At 39.4% G+C, this 13,218-nt stretch overlaps 1 protein-coding gene across 7 annotated transcripts in view; it reads left to right on the forward strand.

Annotated features, from left to right (window-relative positions):
• The window catches only part of UBR3 (ubiquitin protein ligase E3 component n-recognin 3), a 107,105-nt gene that overhangs the window by 86,340 nt on the left and 7,547 nt on the right, over window positions 1–13,218 (forward strand). For all 7 annotated transcript variants that reach the window (XM_030453992.1, XM_030453994.1, XM_030453989.1 and 4 more), the window contains 2 exons: window positions 2,262–2,362; window positions 7,118–7,242. In XM_030453992.1, the coding sequence (XP_030309852.1) occupies window positions 2,262–2,362; window positions 7,118–7,242 (226 nt within the window). The remainder of the gene's footprint in view (window positions 1–2,261; window positions 2,363–7,117; window positions 7,243–13,218) is intronic.

Below are 13,218 nucleotides of genomic sequence, written 5' to 3' on the forward strand. Positions count from 1 at the left end.
TGTACTGGTACATGATAATAAGGTCTCCCTTAAGCCTTCTTTTTAAGGCTGAATAAACCCAGTTCTCTCAGACTTTCTTAATATGGCAGGTCTTCCAGTCCTCTGATCATCTTCCTGGCCCTTCTGTGAACCCTTTCCAGCCTGCCCACATACTTTTTGTGGAGTGGGTACCAAATCTGAACAACTGTTGATGCCCTTGTTGATGCAGCCCAGCATCCTGTTGGCTCTTTGCTGCTGCGGCACACTGTTCACTCATGTTGAGCTTTTTGTCCACCTAGACTCACAGGTCCCTTTCCACACAGCTGTTCTCCAGCCAGGTGGATCCCAGTCTGAGCTGCACTCCTTCTCTGGACAACCTTTCCCAGTCCATGGTCTGCAAGAACTGTTTGTCTCCTGTGTGTGACAGATTGCACCAAGGGGTGTTGCTGTCTTCATGAAGAGAGGCATCCTCTGAGCTAGTGGAGTAGCCAGTGCCATCTGAGTTGCAGCAGAGAATGAGTTTAGTGCTCTTGGAAGAGAGGCAATAATTGGATCCACCAAGAGTTTGTGCTCTGAAAAGGCAGGGTTGAGACAGGAGAGAACTTACATGCCTTGTCTGTGTGTTTTTTGCCTTGTCTGTGTGTTTTTTTCCTCTGTTTGATTCTGTTTCTACAAAAATTTGGGGACTTGTTGCAGGGCTTAAGAAAGCCTCATTGGGAAACTGTGGTCCACAGTGTCTTGTAGAACAAGCAAAAGGAGGAGAGGGAAGCAGTGGTTCTTGGGATAGATCTTAATAAGGATGTATGTATATTTTCAATGCAACTATCTAGCACTTCATCAGTTGTGGTTTACCTGCAGGAAAGTTGAGAATTCTGGAACAAAAGATGAACATAGCCTTGAAACTGTAGTTGGTGAATGTATTTTGATTTCTCAGCTTCCAAAGGAGGTTTGTATGGAGCACCCAGTGAAGTGCCATATGGTGTAGAGGCCTAGAGTAAGGGAAGATCTTACCAGGAGGGGGAGAACAGTTTTTCCTGCATTTCTGACCAGTTAGAAGAATGACAAAAGAGGAGGAAAGTAACAAAAAGCCTAAGGAGCAATATAAAGAAAATTGCCTTCCAGAGCAGCATTTCAGTGACATGGCAGTTGAAGGGAATTTGGTAAGGTTTAATGTTTTCCTTTGTAACATTTTCCTCTATTTCTAATAAGCTTTTGAGGACTATTTTCCATGGAACACTCAAGGTCAGTGGCACTAGAGCCTTGTGATAGAGCTCCTTTGGTAGTAGCACACATAAATCTCTCAAACACCTCCTCAGTTTCTCCATTGGCATTCAGTAGCCAGCCAGCCAGCATCACCAGTGTTTGGGAATGGGGATAAGAACCCAAACAGCACCTTGTTCTGTGCCCCTTTCAGAAGGGGGAAGGGGACGGGACCAGGGGCAGTGGAGGATGCATATCACATTATGCCACCTGCTCCTGCTTGAGGTCTCTTTCACTCTCTGTATTAATAAGAGGGGAGAACAATTTTCATTTTTGACCATTCTGAGTCAGCTGTTCAATCTATAGAATATTGTTGAATATTGCTATACCAGTCTAAAAAAATACTCGATCCTATCAGCAAACACTTTCTGCTTTGATGTATAAGACTACAGGGTGATGTTACAGTATTCAGTGAATCTGAGTGGTTAAGAAGCTTGCAGTTTTGCTGTATGTGCCTGTTTGCTATGCTTCCAGCCACGTGGGGTTAAAAAAACTGTGTGTAAGACTGCGTAATACCACCTGTGTTTAGGCTTTTGTGTTTCCTCACATAAGGGAAAGCAATACCTTTTCTAAGGTCTCAGTGATTTCCAACAGGAGCAGTCTGTGAAACTTTATCATAATTTGAGGATTCATTGTTGCTACTGCATGAATACTTGGGAAATGCCAGGCTTTGCAAAACAATTAAAGTATTATGTTACTATTGAGGCTGTTTTCCTGCATTAGGCTGCAAGCTCTAAAAGTGAAATACAGAATGTTGCTTGAGTCAGTGCATAGGAGTAACGACCTCAGGCAGTTTTAGAAACTTTGTAAAATATTGAAAAAAATAAGGTACCCAAGTGGTAACCTCCTCATGAGGTTTTTCAATACATCGGTAAAACTAAATGTTTTAAAATCAAGATCTCTTACTGAATTATCAGTTAAGTGGCTTCTGTAAGCTTGCTATATAATGTAATAATATTTAAAATAAAATACAAAATAAAATATGAAAATTAATTGTTATTTTTGGGGGGGTTTCTTTCCAGGCTGGTAAGTGAAGAGCTGCCAGAAGTTCCTGTGCTTTACAGAGATGTCTCATCCCTTTTGCTTATCCAGATTTTAACCATGCCTCAACCATTGCACAAAGGTATGCTACAAAAATATGTATATTTAGATAGTTACATATATGAGGCTACAGTCCTATTGATTTCCAGGATGGTAAACCACAGCTGGTTAACTGCATATTCTAAAATAATGTTTCTGCCTTATCTACAGAAGGTGGCATAGAACAGACACTTTTGCTGTGGATTGACAAGCTTATCTGTGTCCCTTGTCTTCCCACCTTATCACTCAGCCTATTCAGTAAAGATACAAGAGCCAAGCAAAAACTTAAATACTTTTACTGAAGAAAAACTGTCCTTTGTTTGACCCTCATCTCTTTGCTTAGAGGGGCAGCTCAGTACTGCAAGTTGAGCTGAGTGCCTAAGGGTGAAAGATTGTAATTTAGTTTGAATTTCAGAGTTTAAATTGCAGCAGTCTTGCATAGCAGGAGCTCTTATATGAAGATGGTAATTGCTGTAATGCAGCAACTTCAACAGACAGCATATAGTATAGTTTGGATTAAATATTTAAGAACTAAATTTTTTATTACTAAAATCAAAAGAGTTTAAAAATCTAAACTTCTTTTTCTGTGTAAAAAAACAAGTGAACCTGGTCAATCTTGCTAATAGTGCATGCTTCTGAAGATGGGGGTAGTTTAGACCTCCTGGTCTCTGGCTTGATTATTTATAGCTATACCTTTATTTTAAATGAGAACAAACAAATAAATATCTTTTTACTATATCACAACAATCAGTGTATCTGTTTTGGGGGTGGTAATTTTGACACCTGGTGAGTTTTGGTAACTTATGAGTAGGTAAATACAGGGACTGTTCTGCCCTTGATGCATATGCCTAATTTATGAAGCATGTTTGAAACTGTTTCCAATTAAAAGCTATTCAGTCCTCACTATTGAATGTTCAGCTTCAGCTCTGTATCTGTTAACATTGTGGGTTTTTGATTCAATGTACATGTTTATGGATTGTGTAAATTATTACAATATGAAAATATGAGAATACAAGTGTTTTTTAATAGTAAGCCTGTTGTCAAAATTACTTGGGTTTTTTAACTTCAGTTTAACTTAACTTGTTTACTGCTTTTATTAAGTCTTTCCAAAAAAGTTAAATGAGAGTAATTTCTTCTGAAATTCAGGGAAAAGAATTGGTGAAGCCAAAGTAGAAATGCTGATCTTTTTGTACTTTATATTCAAGCATCTAAAAACACCATTTATGAAAGTACACCTTTTCCTAGGATGGATAACATTCTATTATTAGTAAGGTGTTGTGTGGAAAATTCTGTATAATACCACACAAAGTTTGGTCTTTGCTCTTAGGTTTACTTTATGTTGCAGTTAAAAGGGAAATGGCAGGTGGCAGGAGGAAAATTATGGTAACCACTTCAGATTTTCAAACCATTAAATAGCAAATAAATTGCCAATTATCATTCTAATTTTTGTTTCATCAAAATGGTTAGGCAGAATTAAAAAAAAATCCTTCATTATTTCTTTGTCACAAAATATACAATGCAGTTCAGAAAAATACATAATAACAAATTGGTTTAGAACGTTTGTAATGAGTTGGATGAGTGTTGGTATCTTTGTCAATCCAACATTGATTAAAGCAATAAAAATGTCATTACTGTTTAACAAGGATTTGGAAAACAAGGATTTTGGGTTTTGGAACATACAGCTCCTTTTCTTTCCTACAGAAAGAGAAAAGGGTGTTGCATATGAAGGAAAGTAGTACAAAAATGGAGGCAGTGGCTCAGTGGTTAACAGAACTTAAATCTGTCCCTGTAAATTGAATTCAGCACCCCCCACCACCCTTTTCTGCATATTTTCTATATGCTGAAGAAGTAATTTCATTAACATTTCACATTCTTCACTGTTGCCAGTAATAATAAAAATTTTCATTTTCCTAATATGGGACTGCTGTGGTCATGTTTCTGGAAGCTCAGAGTGCTCATATCTTCCTGTGGTTTGTTTCTGCACTGCTTTGAATCTCAAAAATACTGCACTGTTGCAAAGTATTTAAAAACAGGGGTCTAAGTGAGCAGGCATGAGCCTGAGGCTAGTAGATGCATAGAAATGGTGGCCAACTGGGCAGTAGAAGCCTGGTGCTGTGCTTGATGCTGCACACCCAAGGAGCATCATGCAGCAGTGTGGGTGTTTGCCACTCTGCTCTTACAGAGCCTGGTGTTGCTCTGATGTAGCCCATGGTGCTGCTTCATGAAATCCGGGATTTAAGAGTGATGGATATGCTCTAACTTGAAAGCTGGTTTTGAGAATTTAGCCCAGCCTCTATGGACTGTGGGAAAGATTTGCTTCTCTGGTGGGTAACACCTAAATTCAGCTGAAGAACCTGACCTGGGTGTGCTGACAGTTTCTTTTTCTATGAATTTTCAATGACATTCAAAAAAAACCCAAAAAACAAACCAGCAAGCATCTCTCAGGCAAACACTGGCACTTTTCTCTAATGACTGGATAAGGATCTTGACTAAATATAGAATCAATGTAATCAACTGGAATCGTTTCAGTGTGGAAGCTGAAGTATTTATCTGTACCTTGGAACTTGTAATATACTTTTCATGGTTTATCTGAAGTTCTTTCCTAGGCCCTTGATTTTGCAATTGGTTTGCTTTGTAGATTCTTTACGCAGTTGTTGCCTGCTAGTGTATATCATCTGATTTAATAATGAAATTTATACAGATGCATATTGTTAGTAATACCGTGTGTTTCCCGTGGGATGTTTTTGCGGCCATAAAATACTTGTTTTCAGAGTCTTGGTGCTCAGTACACAGCATCCCACCTCTGTGCTGCTAATGTGAACTTGAGTTCAGTTCTACCTACAAATATAGACTGCAGCTCAGGCAAAAGAGTAAATTTTTACAATTCTGTGAGTGCATGTGGTTTAATTTTATAGCTTTATGTCCAAGAAAATGTACTCAGAGCTTGCCCACTGCTCAGGAGGACAATTGCTTAAGAAGGTGGAGATTTCAGCAGAGGAAAACAGTAAAGTCTAAAGGGATCTGGTGGATTCTTCTGGGGAAATCACAAAATCAGAGGATGGTTTGGGTTGGAAAGGACCTTAAAGATCATCTAGTTCCAACCCCCCTGCCATGAGCATGGACACCTCCCATTAGACCAGGTTGCTCCAAGCCCCATCCAACTTGGCCTTGAGCCCTTCCAGGGATTGGGGGGATCCGCAATCTCTCCAGTGTCTCACCACTCTGACACTAAACAATTTCTTCCTTATGTCTAATCTAAATGTACCCTCTTTGGCACAATGTGCTTTTGTAAGAGGTAGCTCCCCAGCTTTCTTGTAGCAATGTGGAGAGGAAAGATTATTATTATGCTGCCTGCTGTAGAATGGGCAGATGAGGCATAGCAGTGTTTGTGGTCGTGTTTAACATAAGCTCAATAGGAAGATAAGACAGAAGTACACCTTTTTTATTACTTAGTTACAAGTCATCATTTAGGTGCTTAGATTATTCTTGTTGTATATACTCGGTGACATTTAAAATTTTCAAAATCCATGTCTGCATTGATTTGTAAATACTTGTTACATAAAAAAGCAATTATTATTTCACAAATTTAATTATGTACTCAAGTTACAGCTGTGTTTGCTTTACAACCCAGTGGTGGGTTTTGATATTAAATACAAGAAAGGAGAAGGAGTTTCATCTCTCTTACCTCCTTTTCATTTTCACATACAAAGCTTGTTTAAATCCTTTGGGACAAAAGCATGAATTTAACCCAATTTTTGTGAGGTGCTTATGTAAATAAAATTGTTTTGCTTGACTTCAAAGCCTGAGAAGTCTTTTTAAAACCCTAATTTCTGTATACATTGTTTTAGATATATATTTATGGTCATGTTTATGATAGAAAATTCTTTGATCTGCCTTGATTAAAAAAAAAAAAATCAGATTATTTGGGAAGGGCAATACAAACTGAAGTAATAAGAGAAACAAATATTGCCTCCCTATGTTCATTTCAGAGACTGGTCACAGTCCTATTTTTCCCTGATACAGTTTTAGGAAGTCTTATTTTGCCTGTTGCTGACTTCCCTAAAAGCATTCCAATGCCTTTTTTTCCTGCAGCCTATATGTGAGAGATAATAGTACTTTAATACTATGAAAAGTTGTAAACAAATAAAGATCTTTCAAAAGACAGCTTTAAAATGACAGTCAGTCTCTTGTCCTCTTGGATTCACACAAGGTCCAGTAAATAGGTAGGCATTAAAAAGTGCTTTGCAGCAAGTCTGATACAGCTGGATCCATATCTGGAAGTGAAGGGACAGAAGCTGAAGAATGCTCCATGTCCTTGCAGTGATTTCTTAGAGAATGTAACTTTTCCAGTATTTGTATGACTGTAATTTACCCCAGATGGTTTAATCATCACCAGAAGAGATAATAGGACATGCATTTGGTTACATCTACAGTACCCAGTTAGTTGTAGCTATCAGTAATCAGTAGCTAAACTTGATGTAACATTTGGACAAAATAGAATTTTGTAATGTCACCAGGTCCCTAGGAGGAAGTCACTGCTGATCAGGATTAAGATGAACATATGGAGCAGTGGAAAATTACTTCCCTTGTACTTGTTCTGTTCTCTACAGCTGCCAAGTCATTTCTGAAAGCCAGTAAATACATTCAGGTTGTTTTGTACATTTGGGGGGGGGGTTGTACTTTTTGAATAGTGCTTGTTTTTCACTTGAGAAACGTTATTCCCCTAACTAGAGACTCTGTTATCAATATATTTGCTAAAAATACCAAGTGTTTTAAAACTACTTTATTTGTTTTACAGAACACTTCACCTGCATTATAAAAGTGCTGTTCACTTTACTGTACACTCAAGCCCTGGCAGCACTTTCTGTCAAATGCAGTGCTGAAGACAGAATAGCATGGAAAGAGTCAGGAGCTCTCAAAAAGGTTGGTTAATTTATTAAAACATTGATTAAATTCTGCTTGTGCATTTCTAGGTAGGAAGATACTTTTGCTTTGAATATAATAATTTGCTTCTGCTTCACAAAAATCCAGTATTGTGTTTTTGTGTGCAGTTTTTGGTATGTGACAAGACTAAAAAGCTTCACAGTGAGTATCTAGTTCCAGAACTGAGTTTCAGGTTTGAGGCTGTATTTTTGCAGTTCCAGTCTTGAGTTTATTGCAATGGTATCGACTAAATGCAACTTTACTTCCTGTCCAATTGAAGCCTTCCTAAAGTAACCTCTGGCTTGATCTGATGTGCTTCTTTGTGAGAAAAGCAGGCAAAATTGGTGGTGAGGAAAAAAACCCCAAATGTCTTTTTCTTATTTGTTGATTGTGTGGCTAGCCACATAAATTCCTCTTAATATTTGTTCTGGAGTGCTCATGTGATAAAGATGCAGAGAACAAAATTGGTAGTCTGTTGCAGTCCAAAACAGGGACCCAGTTTGATGCAAACAAATGTCCAACTTTATTGAATCAGAAGGCAATATTTATACACTAATCTAAGAGCTAATGCCACGTATACATATTGCTGATTGGTGATTTCTACATCTCGTTACACACGTTTTAACTTGATTGGCTACAAAACCTTTAGCAACAATTAACTAACAAAGCTTATCTTTCACACATTCGAGCTTCTTCGTGGATGTTGCTATCTTGCCGAGTCCCTTAATCTAATCGTCTTGCTTACTCCTTAACCTTCGAGTGTTCTAACGTGCTGTTCCTTGTGGTTACAAAATATGCTTTAAGCAGCACTGTCCTTGCACACAGCCCAAAGCTTATGTTGAAATTATCAGCAATTGTTCGGTGCTGACAGTCTGAGGCTGTACTGCCTCAATTCCCCCTTCTGACTGAACAAGATAAACTCTTTTCATGACAGGATTGAGCATCCGTTGAAAACATTGGAAGATACAAGGTAGCAATGTTAGCAAAAGCAAGAAAGCAAATGTGATTGCAAATGTGCAACCCCTTCTTTAAGTGATTGTATTGCAGCATGTATAGATTGAGAGTGATCAGAAAGATTCATACAACACATTCCATTAAAATCTTCACAAATATGACCTAAAAGCTAACAATAAAAAGAGCAGTACAACAGAATAGCACAATCAACAATCAACATATAGACGAGGGATCCCTTAGTCGACATATAAACGATCACATGAATTACAACACTAACAAAACATGTTATCAATACAACACAATACTAAAAGGACATTTCACACTGCAGTGGAAGGACTTTAACAACTTTTTAGTATGAGGAAGTTCAGATGTCCACTGGTGCATAGAACCAAGGGGGTAGAGGAGGCTTATCCGACAAAAATTGGTCGGGGGGCCCCAAAAGCGTCCCCAGACCCCTCCCGGATCACAGCACGGTGGAGTCCTAGTTTCCTCCATGGTTGCCAAATTAAAACCTAAAAAGCCAAATAAAATTGTTAAGAGACAAAACTCCAAGCCTATAAACAGCAAAGGCACACACACTTTTTTTTTTTTTTTTTTTTTTTTTTTTTTTTTTTTTTTTTTTTTGACTCTGTGTTCTATGTACGAGGAGCAGTTCTCACTTTCCTCAGCAACTTTTAGGCCATGGTCTATAAAAAAAACAAGCCCAGGGGAAGCAATAAAAGTTTGTTAGTGGATTTAGATACATTTTTAGAGGTATAATTATAATAAAGGTCCAAGCCTGCGCTGCCACTGGTGGCCCGAATGGTGTTTGGGTCGGCATTAGCGCTGGCGGTTGTGGTTGCGGAAGATTGTGCATCTGCTGATTCGGCATGCAAATTGGTGTTGGAGCGCGGCGCCGACCCGCGCTCTGCCTCCCGTTTCCCTGGAGGGCATTCTGACGTTGAAGTATCACATTCCCATCTATATCAAACTTAGAACAGCAGTGGCTATTATAGTGCCGACCTTTTCGACACCGGCTACAAATAGGAATGAGTGTTCTAGCTCGACACTGCTTTTGCGAATGTCCCTTTTTCCCGCAACCGTAACAAATAGGGGCGGACCCAGAGAATCTAGGCTGTGCTGGAGTGAGCTGGATATTTTTGAATGCCGCTGCCATAACTTCGTATTTATGTTCGGAAGACCCAAACCTATTACAGGCTTCCATCATTTCAACTAAAGTTGGGTTAGGATTAGGTAAAGTTTTCAAAAGCTTTTTGCAATCAGAATTAGCATTTTCAGCGGCTAATTTAAGAAGGAGAATGTTTCGGGCTTCGGCATTATCAACTTGTTTTTCTAGGGCATCCTGCAATTTTGAAATAAAATCCATATAAGATTCCTTTGGCCCCTGAGAAATTGTTGTAAAGGCTTTTTCAGGCTTATTTGCGTCAGGGATTTGCAACAAGGCTCTTTTTGCTATATGCATATTATCTATCAGTGCCCTTCTCGGGACATCTCGAGCCTGTCTCGCGGGGTCGCCAAACTCAGCCGTACCCATGAGATGGTTAATTGTAAGGGCTTGCAGCTGCTGGTTATCTCCGGCTGCATACTCCTGTAGCAGTTTTTCTGCCGCCGTTCTCCAACGCGATTCCCATAATGATTGTTGCGCGGGATTGAGAAGAAGAGCAGCAATAGATTTTAAATCATAAGGAGTAAGTACATGCCCCTCGCAAACGTTTGCAAACAAGCCTTGAAAATAGTGGGAGCTTAAGCCGTTTTCTGCTGCAGTGCGGCGAAGTTCTTTTACAATAGAGAAATTCAGCGCGGTCCATTGAGGTCGCCCCTTCCCGGCATACAACACAGGCGCAGCTATCATGGATCCTCTGTCTGTCCTACGTGGTTTCGGCTTTGGGGGGATTTCAATTAAACAAGCAATGTCCATATTCCCTGATTTTTGTGCCTCAACTTTAATCGCCGCCCATACACTTCGCGGGTCATTATAGTCATCAGGATACAGGTCAGGCTCTGATTCAAGATCGATAGGGTTTGGGTCAAAGGGGTCTGGCTCCGAATCCACATTCACCATAGCGGCAGTGGTTAGCAGCGGGGGGGCGGAAGGGGGGCCAGATGAAGTAGTAGAGTCTTTCCCTTTTAAAGTTTCAAAAAGCGTTCGCCAAGGTGCTAAGAGTTTGGCGGTTTCATTATCGCCCCGTGTAGTGGCATCCCATAATTTAACTCCGACCTCGTCCCAAAATGTAGGGTCATAAATAGAGACCAAATTGGTATCAGAAAAATGCTCACGAGTCCATTTTAAAAGCAGTTTTAGATCATGGCCCGGTATAACTTTTTTATCCTTATTAAGTAAAGTCTTTAAAGTATAATAAACGTCTCGTTCTTCTTTTAAACCCATAACAAAAAGTTTCTCCAAGCTCACCTGCCAATCGCAAGGAGGTGATGAGGGTGCGCACCACAATTATCGGCTTCCTTTCAGCCTTTTTCTTCACTGTCGAGTTCTTGGAGACCTGCGACCGGATAATCTTCAATCCGGATCACGTCGGGGGGTCACCATTTGTTGCAGTCCAAAACAGGGACCCAGTTTGATGCAAACAAATGTCCAACTTTATTGAATCAGAAGGCAATATTTATACACTAATCTAAGAGCTAATGCCACGTATACATATTGCTGATTGGTGATTTCTACATCTCGTTACACACGTTTTAACTTGATTGGCTACAAAACATTTAGCAACAATTAACTAACAAAGCTTGTCTTTCACACATTCGAGCTTCTTCGTGGATGTTGCTATCTTGCCGAGTCCCTTAATCTAATCGTCTTGCTTACTCCTTAACCTTCGAGTGTTCTAACGTGCTGTTCCTTGTGGTTACAAAATATGCTTTAAGCAGCACTGTCCTTGCACACAGCCCAAAGCTTATGTTGAAATTATCAGCAATTGTTCGGTGCTGACAGTCTGAGGCTGTACTGCCTCAGTAGTCTAGGCAGGTATATATTTCACTAGCTTTTCCTTGCCTTTTGATAGTGTTTCCAAGTAAAGTGAAGATGCATCTTGCTGTTTCAGTTCAGCTGATTCAGTGCCAGTCCCACCAAAAGACACAGTTCCCTGTGCTGGCGCTGGCATTCATTTAACCTGTTGGTGAGTCTTCCATTCCACAGATTGATTTTCCATGACAGAAGAGCACTGGTGTCAGACCAAGGGAAAGGATGGCAGTGCTGGAGCAGGGAGAAGCAATGGGAGGAGGAATCTCCCTTTGTGCAAGACTTGGGCCTTAGATTTTGTTGTCTCTAAAACAGGATGCACATTGGGAAGCATGACCTGCTTTTACATACAAGTTAAATTTGTCAAACTCACTAGTTGCAACTCTGAGACAGTAAAGATAAACTATCTGCTGGCCAAACTGCTACTCTGTCTGGACTTGATTTAAGCATTTGATATCACTGGGCAATGCTATGATTTGTTAACTTTTGTAATTTGTAAATTTTAATTTTCAAATTAGTAAATTGTAATTTTCTCAGAATTTGAAGGATATTTGCTTAAGATTGTTGCTGGTGAGGTTTTTTTTTTTCCCCCCATTTTCTGTTTACTTAAGTGATAGAGTGATAGATAATTTTGGAGTTTAAAGTTGGTGTTAGGAAGCATAAAGAGGCTGCTACCCAGCTGTGTTACCAGATTGTATTGTTTCATATAAACATGGACTGTCTTTTTGTTAGTAGCAGAGGTTGGAGTTTCATCTGAACATACATTTACAATGCTTAATTTTCTGTCTACGGTAAGAGGTTTTATTGTATGAAAATAGACTTCTGGGATGTGGTAGATGGGCTTGCTACTTGTAATACTGAGGTGTTGTCTGATAGAACCATGGAAAGCATTTGCTTCACAAAAAGCACTTTGTACTTGAGACTTGAAAAAATGGTTCAGATATTTGATTTATGAAGCAGCCATCTCTCTTGGAATTTGAGAGGGTCCATTTTAGTGGAATTTCCACTAGTATGCTTGTCTTTAGATGATACTCTGAAGAAGGAAATAGTAGCAGATGAGTATGTAAAATCACACAGTACGTTATTACGAACAGATGTTGACATTTAGTGTAATTCTAGTAACACAACAGGTGGAGAATTTTTACTTTTCTCCTGTGGGAAGCCTGGGGAGGGCTGATAGCTTTCCAAGGAGGGGAGCAAAGAGGCAGGAGGTAGATACGAGCACTGCTCCACGCAGGGTATGTGCTGCAGTGGCAGCTCTCTCTCTCTCTCTCTCCCTTGGACACCTCCTCTTCCTTCCTGTTGTCACAGCAGTGATCTGTGCACAAAGGTTCCAGTTCTGACAGCAGCTTGGCAGTATGAGCTTAGGGTGATCTCTGCCTGAGCCTCAGACCTTGAGATAAACAACACTGAGTTTCACTTCTCAGTAGGACTGAGAGGGGGACATTGTACTTTTGATTCCCAGCTTTACTCTTACTGTATTTGCAATGGGCCTCAAAGTGTCTTAAGAAGCCTAAAAGTTTGTCCTAACTGCCAGTTTGGGTATATGTTACATTCTGGATCTTAAAATAAATAAATATAAACACCAAGTCTGTCTTCCTGATGCTGATAGTTGAAGACCTGATCTAAAATTAAAAATTATAATTAATGTCAAAATACAGTAAAGAAACCAACTGATGAATTATACTCATTGTTACTTACTGAAGTATTTATACCTTTAATCTTATGTAGCTGCTTGGGAATTTTCTTAAAAGCATCCCAGTAAGGTTCCACTCCCTCATTGTTTGTTATGGTGATTATATGCTAGCAGAACGCAAAACTCCTATCATTCCCTAAACGGAATGCTGCTTTCTATTTCTGATAGCTTTCTATAATTATTGCCTTTAAATGCCATGGCACAAAGCTAAGTGGCTATTTGTTCTTTCCACTGAATACTTTTCCCATCTGTAGTAGGTGTGGATTGTCATTTCCAAACACAACTTTGCGTTTTCTGATAGATTTGTTTCAATTTAAAATACATAACAAATGTTTTCTAGCTCATTCTGGTTGGT

Source organism: Calypte anna, chromosome 7 (assembly GCF_003957555.1).
Source record: "Calypte anna isolate BGI_N300 chromosome 7, bCalAnn1_v1.p, whole genome shotgun sequence".
NCBI classification, from domain to species: domain Eukaryota; kingdom Metazoa; phylum Chordata; class Aves; order Apodiformes; family Trochilidae; genus Calypte; species Calypte anna.